General features: G+C 42.6%; 2 protein-coding genes across 5 annotated transcripts in view; one reads left to right on the plus strand and one right to left on the minus strand.

Moving 5' to 3' along the window:
- The window catches only part of zgc:172182 (coiled-coil domain-containing protein 89), a 42968-nt gene that overhangs the window by 26874 nt on the left and 416 nt on the right, over positions 1-15678 (minus strand). For 2 of the 4 annotated variants that reach the window (XM_061840992.1, XM_061840993.1), the window contains exon 2: positions 15113-15253. The exons of the other annotated variants lie outside the window; for them this stretch is intronic. In XM_061840992.1, coding sequence (XP_061696976.1) covers positions 15113-15253 — 141 coding nt within the window. The remainder of the gene's footprint in view (positions 1-15112; positions 15254-15678) is intronic. 4 annotated transcript variants of the gene reach the window in all.
- lrp2a (low density lipoprotein receptor-related protein 2a) overlaps positions 1-15678 on the plus strand; it is a 61834-nt gene that overhangs the window by 21123 nt on the left and 25033 nt on the right. Inside the window, exons 25-49 of the mRNA XM_061841001.1 lie at positions 202-582; positions 746-760; positions 1606-1854; positions 2283-2494; positions 2571-2755; positions 2828-3056; positions 4219-4396; positions 4613-4741; positions 5761-5927; positions 6051-6194; positions 6302-6411; positions 6535-6712; positions 6788-7001; positions 7823-8062; positions 8297-8485; positions 8770-9702; positions 10810-10975; positions 11071-11229; positions 11685-11974; positions 12067-12267; positions 12443-12469; positions 12562-12597; positions 12675-12917; positions 13525-13650; positions 13814-13933. Coding sequence (XP_061696985.1) covers positions 202-582; positions 746-760; positions 1606-1854; positions 2283-2494; positions 2571-2755; positions 2828-3056; positions 4219-4396; positions 4613-4741; positions 5761-5927; positions 6051-6194; positions 6302-6411; positions 6535-6712; positions 6788-7001; positions 7823-8062; positions 8297-8485; positions 8770-9702; positions 10810-10975; positions 11071-11229; positions 11685-11974; positions 12067-12267; positions 12443-12469; positions 12562-12597; positions 12675-12917; positions 13525-13650; positions 13814-13933 — 5121 coding nt within the window. The remainder of the gene's footprint in view (positions 1-201; positions 583-745; positions 761-1605; positions 1855-2282; positions 2495-2570; positions 2756-2827; positions 3057-4218; positions 4397-4612; positions 4742-5760; positions 5928-6050; positions 6195-6301; positions 6412-6534; positions 6713-6787; positions 7002-7822; positions 8063-8296; positions 8486-8769; positions 9703-10809; positions 10976-11070; positions 11230-11684; positions 11975-12066; positions 12268-12442; positions 12470-12561; positions 12598-12674; positions 12918-13524; positions 13651-13813; positions 13934-15678) is intronic.

The raw sequence follows: 15678 nt of genomic DNA on the forward strand, positions 1-15678 counted from the left end.
CTTATTTACTGCTGTCTTAAAGGGAATGACTGGAGAGCAAATCCATTGCAGTGAGAGCATGAAGTCATACCAGGAAAACCATAATAACTAGAACCACTGCTTTTGTATAGAAAGAAAAAGCCACCCTTCAGTTGGATCACAGGAGATTTTGCAGGTGTTCCTAATCTTTTTCTACCATTAATGCTTCTGCATGTTTTGCAGCAACCAGGCCTCCCGGCATGTGTCATCATGAGACCGAGTTCCAGTGCCAGTCAGACGGCAACTGCATCCCATCCACCTGGGAATGTGACAGTCACTCGGACTGCGAGGATGGCAGCGACGAGCACCACGCCTGCCCACCTCGCACCTGTCCTTCCTCACTCTTCCGATGTGACAATGGCAACTGTGTGTTGCGCAGCTGGTTGTGCGACGGAGACAATGACTGTAGAGACATGACCGACGAGCGGGACTGTCCCACGCCGCCTTTCCGATGCCCAAGCTGGCAGTGGCAGTGTCCAGGCTACAGTATGTGTATCAACCTCACTGCAGTGTGCGACAACAATCCTCACTGCCCTAATGGTGCAGACGAGTCTCCTCTCTGCAGTAAGTCACTCCTCAGCCCTCTAAAAAATTATCATTTCTTAACAGTGTGCTGATATTTGTCTTTCTTTGCATTGCATTCAAATCATGCATGTGTGTGATTTGACTTGTGTTAACCTGAAAATGATTTGTGATTTTCCTTTCTTGCTTTTCTCACAACTTTCAGACGAGCCTTTGCCAGGTAGGAACAAATACTACACTGATACTAATACGAATACAGAACTGATTCATTAGTAAAACTTTTAGTGGATCGCACTAACAATTTTATTCTGATTTGACTACAATCCTTCCTCAGTAATTGTTCTTATTTTTTATTTTTACTGATAACGGATAAAAATCAAGACTCTCAATTGTGTTTTATGTTCCCTAAACAACTCCTTAATTAATTTGAGTCAAATAAATCAAGGCATTGTCCTATTAATGTTAGTGCCACCAGGACAGAAATGCTAATACCAAATAATGCTCACTCGGTATTACTGATTGAGAAACCTTACTTAAATTTTGTTATGATGCAAATCCCATCAGTTTTACACATGATGGCTACATTTAAATCCAGTTGGTTTTTTTTTTTTTTTTACCATGGATCACCTTTCACTGTCATTCAAGAATTTTTTCTAACCAAATTTCCGACTGGAAGATGATTGTTCAACACTATTATTTATATTGCATCAATAGTAGTTTCAACGATTTTTTTTCTTTGCTTCATTCAGACAAATGACCGTTTTCAAGTTTATGAGGTTACAGTTTAAAGCACTGCATCAGTAGTGGTTAAATAACTTGTCATCGACTAAAACAGCAATTGCAACAATTATCCCGTAGAGTTTATTTTTCCCTTTTACATAATTGCATGTTTAGATCTAGTTAGTGACTTTTTCCTGACATGGTTGTTGGTCTTTAGCTTTGTGTTAAAAATAGAACAGCGTTTTTTTCAACAAAATAGTTAGTCATGTATGGTATTCTCTGCAAATGCATGTACACTACTATGAAAGCTGGTTCTGACTAATTTTTTCATTTCTTCCAATGTAGATCAGGAGAGTTGCTCTGACAACAATGCTGGATGCACCCATGGCTGTATCCAAGGGCCCTTTGGGGCCCAGTGCACTTGCCCTTTGGGCTATCAACTGAGCAATGACTCCAAAACCTGTGAGGATATAGATGAATGTCATCCTCCTGGACTATGTAGCCAGTATTGCTTTAATGAGCGAGGTTCTTTCCGGTGCCACTGCCATGATGGTTACACTCTTGAAGAGGACCAGCGGACGTGTAAGGCCTCAGGTGAATCATTCGTCCATTTTCCATACCACTTAATCTCACAAGTGTCATGGGCAAGCTGGAGCCAGTCCCATCTGACTCTGGGCAAGAGGCAGGGTGCACCCTGACCTGGTTGCCAGCCAATCGCAGGGCACATACTTTATAAACCAACAACCTGCCGCACTTAGTCAGTGTTCATCACTCGTGTAATTAGGACATTATCATCAACAAAAGGCTGTTTATGGGGAACGTGCCTGCTGCGCATAGATAATCTGAAAGGAATTGTAACACAATAGCGCTCATTATTTGTCCAAAGTGCATTCCCCAAGGACAGATATTTGATCAGGGTGCATTTACCAGCCATTTCATAGAGTTGAGTGGACATGCACAAGCTAACAAGCCATCCTTTTGGCATGATAATAGACACAAGAAAATATTTTGTCTTTTTACAGATTTTCGTCAAGCCTTCTTGTTGGTGGCCAGTCGAAATCACATAGTGCAAGATGATATAAGTACTCAACCCAACGTGGTTCACTCGCTGGTCCGGGATGGACACAACATCGTGGCCCTTGACTTTGACTCGGTCACTGACCGCGTGTACTGGTCCGATACAAGCCAGGACAGGATCTGGAGCACTCATAAAAATGGCAGTGATCGAACTGTGGTCAGTCTTCACTCTTTGTGTTGATAACTGATTCCTGTGCGTGCAAACATGCTGACTTAAACATCTTTGTCAACAGATATTTGACAGTGGGGTGACGGTGACAGAGAGCCTTGCTGTGGATTGGGTGGGCAGGAACCTCTACTGGACTGACTACGTTCTGGAGACAATTGAGATTTCCAGACTCGATGGTACTCATCGGACCGTGTTGGTCAGCGAAAATGTCACCAACCCTAGAGGCCTGGTGCTGGACCCAAGAGACAGGTCAGAGCAAAAGCTATGCAACCAAAACAATCTCTCGTCCAAATAGTTGGTTTTAAAAGTTTCATTTTGCAGTGCTCACCTGATGTTTTGGACTGACTGGGGTAGGAACCCCCACATCGAGAGGGCCAGCATGGATGGGAATCTGAGAACCATTATCATAAGCAACAAATTGTACTGGCCCAATGGTCTTACCATAGATTATCCCAACAATTTGTTGTACTTTGCTGATGCCTACTTGGATTTCATTGACTACTGCGATTATAATGGCAAGAATAGAAAACAAGTTCTGGCCAGTGACCTGGTGAGTCCATGACATAAGGCACATATCAGGCATATCGTATTGATAAAAGTATTCCACACTGAATTCAGGGTATATTACCCAGTCCTATTGCAATAAACACAAGCGACCTTCAGAATATGGTATGTGCAAAGTGTTTCGAAAGTCACTCTAGATTTTTAAGAAATTCCAAAAAATTGCACAAAGAAAAAAGTTATCAACAAAAGAGTCATTGTAGTTTTGCTTGCTAGACTTGCCATTGCATTCCAATGCCTTGAAAAGCAGCTGTATACCTCCACATGACCACATCCGTTTTCAACAACCGTCAGTCACCTGCGGACACAGCCCTTCAACGTTTTGCAGCATCTCATCTGCGACCTTACTGCTGACCATTTAGACAGATTTTTCTTCATGGTGGGACAAGTCATAAAGTGTAAAGTTTAGGAGAGAGCTTACTCCATTTGATAGATAAATCGTCGATTACCAGTGCAGTTGACTGGATAGACTTTGCGTGTTTTTTTTTCCGAGTGCCTCCTCAGGCCTTTTGCTGTATAGGCTGTATAGTTTGTAAAGAACAGATCCTGTTTAGAGAAACTTACCTTTGACAGAATAAATTGTACCTAACGTTGGGGCAATGCGACAGCCATAAAGATTCTCACACTAAGATTGAATTGCTGTTGGGGAAAGAAAAACTTCTCTTCAGGCAGACGAGTTAGCAACCCTGCTCCAATGTCATTGGCAAGCAATGGCAAAGTTATCATGTACTTACAAAAAAATGAAAAGTCACATGCTGATATCTATCTGACATCTGTCCAAAGCATCCCTGATAAAAAAAAAAAGTTTGAAAAAAGAAGTGTATAGTGACTTTTGGACATCATTCAATGGCCCTCCAGCTCCATGGAACGCCTCTGTATTCCATTCTGATAGACCAGTCTGGGTTTACACAAATGCCAAAGGAATGACACCTGTGTGACAGCTATGTTCCACTTAATGTGGTGGAGGGATGCTGCAATGGATTTTTTTTTTTTATTTGACTTTCACGCTGCAAACAACTCAATAGATTTTAGAATGGCACCTTAAGTGGCCCACTGCTTTTATGTATATTCACGGCGTACAACAACTAGTTTTGAATCGCATGTCTTAAGGTGATAATTGTTTTTTTTCTTTTGCTGCTCTCCGTAAAAAGGTTCTTCAACATCCCCACGCAATTACCATTTTTGAGGATTTTGTCTATTGGACCGACAGATACATCAATCGGGTGATGCGAGCCCATAAGTGGCATGGGGAGAACCAGACAGTGATGCTGTACAACCTCCCTCAGCCAATGGGTCTTGTGGCAGTGCACCCAGCACGGCAGCCAGCAGGTATGGGCAAGACATGCCCACTCACTCACTGCATTATAACCTCTTGTACTAGCACTCTAAATTGATTTGGCACTTGGACCAGTAAGTAACGCTATGCTTTCTATATAATTCATGTCCACTCGTAAACTCTACTATGAATCATTTTAGGAAGCAAGTAAAATAGTTGGCTCCATACATGCATTTTTCTTCACATTTAATGTGTGATTCCTTTTGTAGGTACCAATCACTGCTCCCAGAATCCTTGCACTCACATCTGCCTGCTCTCAGCCGTTGGACCAAGGTTCTACTCATGTGCGTGCCCCTCAGGGTGGACTCTGGCAGCGGACCAAGTCACATGTACAAGAAGTATGTATCCTGTTTGTGTTCAACTAATGATTGTATTTAGTCAGTGTGGTTTAATACCTTTGGTTATTGGCTTTTCTCATTACTGTTGCAGTCACTGATTCTGTCGTGGTGCATTTGTCTGACTTTGCTGCAGGCAACGTGGGTTCAATTCCCACTCACTGATGGTGTGAATGTGAGTGTGAGTGGTTGGCTATATGTGCCCGGTGACTAACTAGCGACCAGAATCTAGTCCGCCTTTTCCCAGAAGTCGGCTGGGATAGGTTGAAGTCTTCACCGACCCTGAAGTGGATCATTGGTATTGAGAATGGATGGATGGATGTTTTTTTTTCTACATGAGCTGGTCAAATTGTGAAAAACAATCCACAGTGAGGTGCACAAGAACAATTCCAATCACATTGTAAAGATGTCTATGAAAACCTAAGGATTATCTTTGTCAAATCAACATTTTGATACAGCTCTTGTATTGATCTCATTGCATTATTCAATGGTATCTAATGTTGTACACAACTTGTGTTGAATCTTACATGTTGCAATGTCTCATTTAGAATTTTAAAAGTTAATTTGCTTTTTTATTTTGCCAAAAGTGCTGGTAAAACTCTTATTTTCCCATATTTTTACATGTCTCATATGTGTCCTTATGATCCTCTTGTTAGCTCGGTCCCCATACAAAGCACAATGGGAATCATATAGCTATTTAGATGTATTTTTCTAGGCCTTAAGGAGACAAGGAGCCTTTAGTTAAGAATCCGAAGAGTCTCCCTCATGTCGGCAGCTTAGCTGATCTCAGGTTTCGGCACATGAAAGACAACACGGTCTCCCTAGAGGCCAATGATTATAGAGGAATGAAGTTCCCCCTCAACCACTGATTGATTCTAATCTGTGCTGACTAAGCAAATTAGAAACTGGAACATATTTTCACTGATCAGTAGAAGATAACTCTCAGGAAATTTGTACCTACATCCACGTTTTAGAATGAATGAAGAAAAAATCTAAAATTTCAATGTCTTTTCTACTTGTAGTTGAAGATCCTTTCTTGGTGGTGGTGAGAGACAGCATCATTTATGGCATTTCCTTGAACCCGAATGACAGAAACAATGATGCAATGGTGCCTGTGGCTGGACTTCAGAATGGCTACGATGTTGACTTTGATGACAGTCAACAGACCCTTTACTGGGTTGAGCACCCAGTGAGTTACTGTCCAAAAATACTATGCCCAGTCACCCACTGGTATTGACACAATGCAAGATTCCCTGGAGGCATCCACTTTTGACAGTGATATCATCATCATGTATCCTCATTCACATTCCAGGGTGAAATCCATAGAGTGAGGTCAGATGGTACCAATAGGACAGAGTTTGCCCCAGCAGCCATCCTGGGATCACCTGTGGGTCTGGCCCTGGACTGGATAACAGAAAACCTCTACTATACCAATCCGTCAACACAGTCAATTGAAGTGAGACAATTTACAGAAATATTTGTCCGTTTCAGTATGTTGTGAAATTGGCGACAAAGAAAAGTGACCCATGTGAACAGTAATGGGACCTGTTTGTGCTGGGGCAGGTTTTGAAGCTGAGAGGGGAGTCACAGTACAGGAAAACACTCGTCACAAATAATGGCTCTCCAATTGGTGCAGGCAGTCCTGTTGGCATTGCTGTGGACCCGGCACGTGGGTAAGCTCTATTTAACACCCACCACTTCCCCGCTGAGCCTTTTCAATTGCTCTCCAAATGTTAGCCTACTTGTATAGAACACAAACTCAATTGCTGACCTTCATTTTTTACATGTCTTTTAAGAAAATTGTACTGGACTGACCAAGGAACAGAGAGTGGGATCCCTGCCAAGGTGGCATCCGCAGACATGGATGGCTTAAACCCTGTTACACTGTTCACCCATAACCTGGATCACATTGAGTTCCTTACTGTGGACATTCAAGATAACAAGCTGTACTGGGCGGTTACAAGCAGTGGCATGGTTGGTCTTCACTCAAACAACATGTTTTCCTCATTCTGTAAGACAACCACAGACACTGATTGTGAATGTCCACAGATTGAGCGGGGAGATCCAGATGGGACTAACCGTGTAACCATCGTGTCAGGTTTGGCTCACCCCTGTGGTGTAGCCATCTATCAAAACTTCCTGTACTTCACCGACCGAGACTTCGAGGTCATAGAGCGGACGGACAAGTTCACAGGCGCCAACCGGGTCGTGCTACGGGACAATGTGTCTGGACTTAGAGTTCTGAAAGTCCATTATCGAGACAGTGAGTAAAATGCAATGCTTACCAGACAGAACATTACGTACACTTGCCTTAATAAAAAATTCTGCTTTTCCAAGGCTAGAACTCTTCAAATCATGATTACAATATCACAGATATATTTAACACTGTAAATACCCTCATGGCGATACAGTGGACAACTGATTAACACATCTGCACCACAGTTCTGAGGACTGGAAGAAGTTTATTCTTCTTCCTTTGTGTATGACTGTATTATACTCCTTCGTGGTGGCCAATATGTGCACACCAGAAGGAAAAACAGAATGAATGAATTGCATCATTAATTCATGATGCACAAACTGTTTATCCATCCATCAGTTTTCAATACAGTTTATCCTCAGTGGAGTCACAGGCATGTTGGCACCTTTCTTAGATGAATTTGGGCGAGAGGCAAGGCACACTCGGAACTGGTCGCCAGCACATTGTAGGGCAGAAATAGACAACCATTTCCACTCACACATACAAGTTATTTAGTCTTCAGTCAAACCACCATGCATGTTTTTAGGATGTGGGAGGAAACCGGAGGGCCCGGAAAAACCCCACACAGCCACGGAACAAAATCAGAACATGCAAATTCCACACAGGCGAGGTCGAATTTGAACGCGGGTTCTCAGAACTGTGAGGCAAATGTGCAAACAAATCGGTTTCGTGTCACACATAAACTGTTTAATTTTTCAAAATGTATCTATGTTATTATTTTTTTTAAGTGCAACATTATAGATATAGGTTAATTGAAGACTCTAAATTGGCCGTATGTGTGAATATGAGTGCGCACGGTTGCTGATTGTTGTTCTTCACATATTCAGCCTCTGCAGGCGTAACCAATGGCTGTACCAACAACATGGCTGCATGCGAGCATCTGTGCCTGCCTCGGCCGCGGGGTCTTTTCACTTGTGCCTGCGCCACAGGCTTTAAACTCAACCCTGATAACACGACCTGTGCAACTTATGAGTCCTATGTTGTCATCTCTACGCTGTCCGCTATCAAAGGCTTCAGTCTCCAAGGGGTAGACCACTCTGAAGCCATGGTGCCGGTAGCTGGGCGAGGTCAGTCATTGTTTCAGTGGTGCCAATGTCTCAAGAGATACTAACGCATGCAAATAAATGCACAGCTATTATTATCTGAATTTTAGAATGGAGACAGGATTTGTTAGCATTCACAAGGTATTTAAAAAGTTTTAACTTGTGCTTCATTTCTAAAAAGGATCGTTCAGTCAGAGTAATTATCCACCTAATAACTCACAAGTCATGGCTCCTAACAGGTTAATTTTGCACTTTCAGGCCGCAATGCTTTACACATCGATGTGCACATGGCATCTGGTTACATCTACTGGTGTGACTTCAGCAGTACTGTTACAGCACAGAACGGCGTCAGAAGGATCAAGACTGATGGCTCAGGATTAGGTAGTGTAGTGACAAGTGGGATAGGACGCAATGGAATACGTGGGATAGCCGTGGACTGGGCTGCAGGTATGTTGTTTTATTTGTTACCATGGACGTACTGTACGTCGCTCTGTATTAAAGTCTTTATCATCAAAGTGAAATGATCTTAGGTGTAAATTGGGTAGCGTTTTCAATTTCTGTGTTAAGCTTAACCCTCTGCAAAAGCATTGAACATTATTTGTATTTCATTTATTTTACATTTATTCAGCGAGAACTAAGCAAAAATGTATCATCTTGTAAGATGATGGTTGTGATGAGACATAATGTTGATGGATTCATGATTTTTTTATTTTTTTTTACTTTGTACGTAGGGAATCTTTATTTCACCAATGCCTTCCTGACAGAGACATACGTTGAGGTTCTTCGCCTGAACACTACTTTCCGAAGGGTACTCTTAAAAACCCAGGTGGATATGCCACGGCACATTGTAGTAGACCCTAAAAATAGATACCTATTCTGGGCTGACTACGGCCAGAACCCCAAAATTGAGCGAGCACTCTTGGATGGAACAGAACGCACAATTTTAGTATCATCAGGAATCATCACCCCGCGAGGACTAGCCCTGGACCAGGAAACTGGATATGTCTACTGGGTTGATGACTCTCTGGATATGATTGCCCGAGTGAGCCCCCGAGGAGGCGAGACAGAGGTAGTGCGGTACGGCAGTCGCTACCCAACTCCATACGGGATCACCGTGTTCGATGGAAATATAATTTGGGTGGACAGAAACCTCAAGAAGGTGTTCCAAGCAAGCAAGGAGCCCGGCAGCACAGAGCAACCTGCTGTCATCAGAGACAACATCAACATGCTGAGAGATGTTACTATTTTTGATCAGCGCATGCAGCCAATTACGGCCTTTGAGCTTAACAATAACCCATGTGTTGAGGCCAACGGAGGCTGTACCCACCTTTGCTTTGCCCTGCCAACCACGGATGTTGGCAACACTTTCAGAAAATGTGCCTGTGCGTTTGGGAATCTCGCAGCAGATAACGAAAGCTGTGTGGTGTCAAGGGATGACTATCTTATCTACACCACAGAAAGTACCGTGCGTAGCTTACGCCTAGATCCAGAAGACCACGCTGTGCCCTTCCCCGTGGTCAATGTGCCACGTACCTCCGTGGCACTGGATTTTGACCTCACTGACCAAAGAATCTACTTCACTCAGAGCTCAGGCGCTGGAGCCAGCAAGATAAGCTACATCAGCTTGTCGTCTCCCACTTCAGGTCCAGTTGTGGTGGCTTTAGGTAGGCCACAGTGTTGCTTGTTCTTTAAAGGGGAAATCCATTGGTTTGCTTTAACAATGTACCCAATAGGTTATGTAATATGTCTCTATTTTGACAATGTGATGTTAAATCCGCTCTCATTTAATAGTGTTTTGAGAAGATTTTTATCGCCAATTATGAATTTTCAGGCACACTGCCATTTTTGCGAGTCACATGACCTACGTGCGGTGATGTGACACAGCCGTGAGTGGCTCCGCTGGTCGGCCACTTGGTTGATCGAGAAGACGGAGGAATACTTCCATACACAGCCGTGAACGGCTCCGCCACTCGGTTGATCGGGAAGGCGGAGGAATATTTCCATACACAGCCGTGAGTGAGTGTTTATGGAAGTATTCCTGCATCTTCCTGATCAACCGAGCGGCGGAGCCGCTCACAGCTGTGCATGGAAGTATTCCTCCGTCTTACCAATCAATCAATACTGCTATTTCTTCATCAGATGAGGATAAATCCAAGAAATCAGCTCTGGGCATAAATGGTGTCCCATGTAATTGAGCCTTTGTTGCAGCACGGTACACGTCACGCGTCAATCATGTGGCAGCGCCCCTGAAAATTCATAATTGGCGATAAAAATCTTCTCAAAACACTATGAAATGAGGGAGGATTTAACATTGCATTGTCAAAATCGAGTACATATTACATGACCTGTTGGATACATTGTTAATGCAAACCAATGGATTTCCCCTTTAAGACCATGTAAATAGAAATCAGAGATTTGTGTTTAAATATATTTTACATTTTTTAAAATAATTGCTGAAAATGTGCAAAGACTAAGAACTACAGTATGTAATACTCAATTGTGGTGTAGTGATGGGTACAGCAGTTCTTATGTGTGTATTGAATCACCTGAGTCCCTTAGGGCATATTTACAGAATAGGCCATTTGAACGATGCCAGGGTTGGCTTTGATTTTTCCTTTGGTCTTCTATCCCACTACTGTTCTTTCAAACATTGTACCCATTTAGATGTTTCATCACTTCATTAAACAAGTGTGCTGAAGGATGACAGGTTGCCTGTTGTGAGAAAAATCTTCCCAGTGATTTTTCTAAAGTAAGTTGTACTGATGTGACAGATCTAGGGGCACCGGATGGCATTGCATATGACTGGATAAACAAAAGGATTTACTACAGCGACTATGCAAACCAGAGCATCAGCTCCATGTCCGTCAATGGATCTCAGAGAACTATTATTGCCCACGTGTCCAGGCCGAGGGCCATCATGTTGGATCCCTGCCGAGGGTAAGGCTTCCTTATGAGAGACATTTTTCATTATTTTCCTTATTCTTTACATGTTGCTTTGAATCTTCTTTTGTGAATCATATTTTGTTGGACAGCTACATGTATTGGACTGACTGGGGGACCCATGCAAAGATCGAGCGTGCTACATTAGGTGGGAACTTCCGAACAGAGATTGTGAACAGCAGTCTGGTGTGGCCCAACGGACTAAGCTTAGACTATGAAGAGGAGCGGCTGTATTGGGCTGATGCCAGCTTGTAAGAGAAGACAGAATTAGTTTTTGTAATACAGTGGAACCTTGGAACCCAAATACAATTTTTTACCTTCTCTTTGACTTTTCATTATTGTTGGCATTCCGTTGATGGTAAGCTCCTCTCGTTTCATTTTTAGTCTCGAGTTTTGTTCTAGGTAGATAAGATAAATGTTTCTTTCTTAAAAATAACAAGGCAAACTGTCTTAATTAAAATGCAGATTTCCAACTTTAAATTAGATGACAAGTCAAGTACAAGTAGTTCAAGTCAAAGTGAAGTCTTTTGGTTGCTAAGTCTAAAGTCAAGTCTGTCTTATGTATTAAGCATAAGTCATAAAACAGGGAACTCGAGTTCCCATCCCTGCACCAAACTAGTTGGGTTTTAAGGGTCCACTGTATTCTACATCTTTAACGTCTTCCTCATTGGTATCGGTGTTGCTGTCATGTTCTCTCTGCCATCAGACAGAAGATTGAGCGATCTTCTCTGAGTGGATCAAATCGAGAGGTCATCGTCAGTACGGCCATCTACCCATTTGCCATGGCAATGTTTGGACAGTTTATCTATTGGACTGATTGGAACACACGTAGCATCTACCGTGCCAACAAACACGATGGCTCTGACCAAACGATTATGATTCAGAACCTCCCGTCACGGCCAATGGATATCCACGTTTTGGCCAGTGGGAAGCAACAGCAGTGTATCAGTCCTTGTGAGCAATTTAATGGAGGCTGCAGCCATATCTGTACACCAGGTATAAACATTTTATGATTGTATTTTTCTACCACAATAAGAAATTGCTGAAATAAAAAGCTAAACAATCCTCATGCAACGTGATCCTGTTAGGGCCCAATGGAGCTGAGTGTCACTGTCCGTCGGAGGGCCACTGGTACCTCGCTGACAATAAGCACTGCATACTTGATAACGGAACACGTTGCCAGGCCAGTCAGTTTACTTGCTTGAATGGCCGCTGCATTCGTTCCCAGTGGAAGTGTGACAATGACAATGACTGTGGGGACGGCAGCGATGAGCTGGAAAGAGTATGTGGTAAGGAGTTTTTTTAAATTTGCCACCTTCTATTCTTTCTTGCTGGGATTTTTTTTCCTTTTGCTTGGTATTAGTACAAATTATTTTCACTGTAAATGCTTTGGTCCTAAACTGATAAAAGCTACTAACTACTAACAAGCTCTGTCTTTTCACTCCTGAATAAATTATTTCTTAGGAGTGAAGACTGATTTCAACTACATTGGTGTGTATGCTTGGTTTTTGATTAGAAATCAATTAACATTCTTCCAGCAACAAATCCATACTAATCACAATTGCTGAAATCTTTGCATGCAGTCCCTCAGTTCCTGTCATCGTTTGTGGCTTTGTCAGGTAATGAGCATTCAATGAATGTGTGCCAGAAGCTGCTTCTTGAAACTGTCTGACAAGTCACTCATTCCGTTCGTTAGCTTTCCACACATGTGACCCCACGGTGTTTACCTGTGGCAACGGGCGATGTGTGCCCTACCACTACCGCTGTGACCACTATGATGACTGCGGCGATAACAGCGATGAGGTTGACTGCCTGTTCAGGCAGTGCGACACCAACGCAGAGTTTGCCTGCAATAATGGCCGCTGTATTTCCAAGGATTATGTTTGCAATGGCATCAATAACTGCTATGACAACGGCACCTCAGATGAGCAAAACTGCCGTGAGTAAAACAGTTAGTTTTTAGAGATATTTGGATTTTGGGTGAATTGTTAAGGAATGCATTATAGCTTTTACAGAAGAACTTAATTTGAAGTTCTCCTAACTTTTGAATGTACATGTCTAACAGACTATTCAATGTCAAAAGTAGTATTGAAACACCGAACAGTTGGATGTGCATAAAAAAGTTTGGAGAAGTTCAAATTAAAGTTATTTTCGTGTTTGGTTTCTAATTACCTGTACATTAAATGTTTGAAGGAAAATGATGAAAATATGGAAAGAATGAGAACAATGTACTGGTAGTATTAAATTGTTGAGAAATAGCTTTAAACACAATTTCACTGTCAAATTTGTCCGGGCTTCTTTTGGGTGTGATACGATGATACGCCACCACAGTGCTGCTTTTTAAACTTCATCAAAATTAGGGAGGCTTTTTTTTTTAAAAAAACACTTCTCTGTGGTGTTTAAAAAGAGACATTTATGCCCTTTTTGGTGAATCTTTCAGTCAACATGTATAGTTTATAGTGCTATTTAGATCAATGCTGAATTTTCACCCAAAAGCAAAAAATATGTGTATGTGGTTTTTTTTAATGTAATAATTGATTGGTTAGCCGAGAGGACCTGCCAGCCGGAACACACCAAGTGTCAGTCGACCAATATTTGCATCCCACGTTCATACCTGTGTGATGGAGACAACGATTGCGGGGATATGAGCGATGAGAGTCCGACGCACTGTGGTGAGTTTGATACCAACTAACATTTTCATCTGTTCTGAAATCCACTGTATTGTTGCTTGTGATTTGCAAGTCGTCTCATTTAGTGCAATTATAAACAATACCACATTGCAACATGTTAAGCAACTCCCAAGTGATGTCGAACTCTTCTGGATTTTCCACCTAGCTACATCCACATGTACCCAGAACGAGTTCCGTTGTTCCAGCGGTCGTTGCATCCCTGCCCATTGGTACTGTGATGGAGGGGCTGATTGTGCCAACAGCTCCGATGAACCCCTCTCCTGCAGTGAGTGTCACACATCTCTTTTAGTCCAAATGGCTCCAATGGCCATTTGCTAGCTTTGGGTGTCTGAACTCATCACTACCACCGCTGTCACGCCCCCTCCCCCAGTCTTTGTGTGTTAGTGCCTGTCCACCCATCTAAGAAGTGGTGAGTGATGCAGCGGAGAGTGTGCGTCTGTGTGGTGTTTCTCTGTGTTGATGAGGTGGTCAGCAAGGCCTCCTATTGTGTGTTGAATTCTTCTGTGGCGCACCCCCTTCAACTTCCTTTTGTCCTCTGGGGGTTACAGAGCCTCACTTTGGCTTTTGTTTAGCTAGCTCACAAAGCATGGGAATGTGGACTTAACGGTGTTTTGTTTTTTTAAAGTTGGTTTTAAAGTTGCCCACTTTATCGTTCACGTGGGTAGTGGCTAATTACAAAAGCTTCAATGATAAAAATACATTTGGTAGCTGTCAGGCAGAATCCTCACAGCTCCAAAATCAACTACTTTTCAGATAATCACAAAACTTCATCCATCTTGACTCGCCAAACACTCAAGTTGGTATAATACTTTATATTGTTATCATATAGTGTTGTGCACCAACATCAACATGACACCAAGCCCAAATAATTTTCAATCCCTACTTTAATACAATAAATGATTACTCGTTTATAACGCTATCAGTGTTTACAATGCAACGAACACGGCGCCAGAGCCAACCATCCACATCACACGTTGACGCCGACTCCTCAACCAGACAAAAAGCTTGTGTGACGGATGAGGTACAGGGCTGTGCCTCACTAGGTAGAGCAGGTCATGTAGTGACCCAAAGACCTGTGTCTGTGTGTGTGTGTGTGTGTGTGTGTGTGTGTGTGTGTGTGTGTGTGTGTGTGCATGACGCTTTTGCCACTATGATGTTGTAGATTAGTGTTTTCAACCTTTTTTGAGCCAAGGCACATTTTTTACATTGCAAAAATTTTGTGGGACACCACTAACCAAAAATGTTACAAAACTCTGTATAGTATATTTAATTACAATCTAATTTCTCAATTTATTTATACTCAGTCAGTGTGAAACCTGGGCCTGTTTAGATGAACACAAAGCCAACCCTGAACCAAAGGTAAATTCTGAGCAACGAGGGCCTCACGGTGCAAAAAACAGTGCGTAACAATCAGATCTGGGTTTCTTTCCTTCACTCTACTCACGAAGCCTTTGGTGCGCCCGACCATGGCTGCAGCTCCATCAGTGCACACACTTGTCCAGTTTTCCCACGTAAGTCCTCCCTGGTCAAGATATTCCGATGTGACCCGAAAAATTTCCTCTCCAGTTGTTTTTTCTGCCAGTGCCTTGCAAAATAGGAAGTTTTCTCTAATGGCATCTCCATCCACAAAACGCACATTGGCCAAGAGCTGAGAATGTCCACTAATATACGCAGACTCGTCAACTTGCAACCCAAATTTCCTACTGATGCGTATCTTTTCCAAAACATGGCTTTCGATGTCTGTAGACATGTCATCAATACGCTTGTGTTATCAGAGAGCGGGACTTTAGCGATGTCTTTAACTGCATCAGGGCCGAGCATCTCGTTGACAAAGGCTTTACAGGCAGGAAGTATTAATGTCTCTGCCACAGTGTGCGGCTTTTTTGATTTAGCAACAAGTTCGGCGACTAGGTAACTAGCTTTGAGCGCTTTCTCATTTATCTTTGTGGTTTTTCTCATAAACGTTGCCTGTTTCTCTGTGTTTACACGCAGGCGAACAAAATAGTCTAT

Source organism: Syngnathoides biaculeatus, chromosome 14, assembly GCF_019802595.1.
Source record: "Syngnathoides biaculeatus isolate LvHL_M chromosome 14, ASM1980259v1, whole genome shotgun sequence".
Classification (NCBI taxonomy): Eukaryota; Metazoa; Chordata; class Actinopteri; order Syngnathiformes; family Syngnathidae; genus Syngnathoides; species Syngnathoides biaculeatus.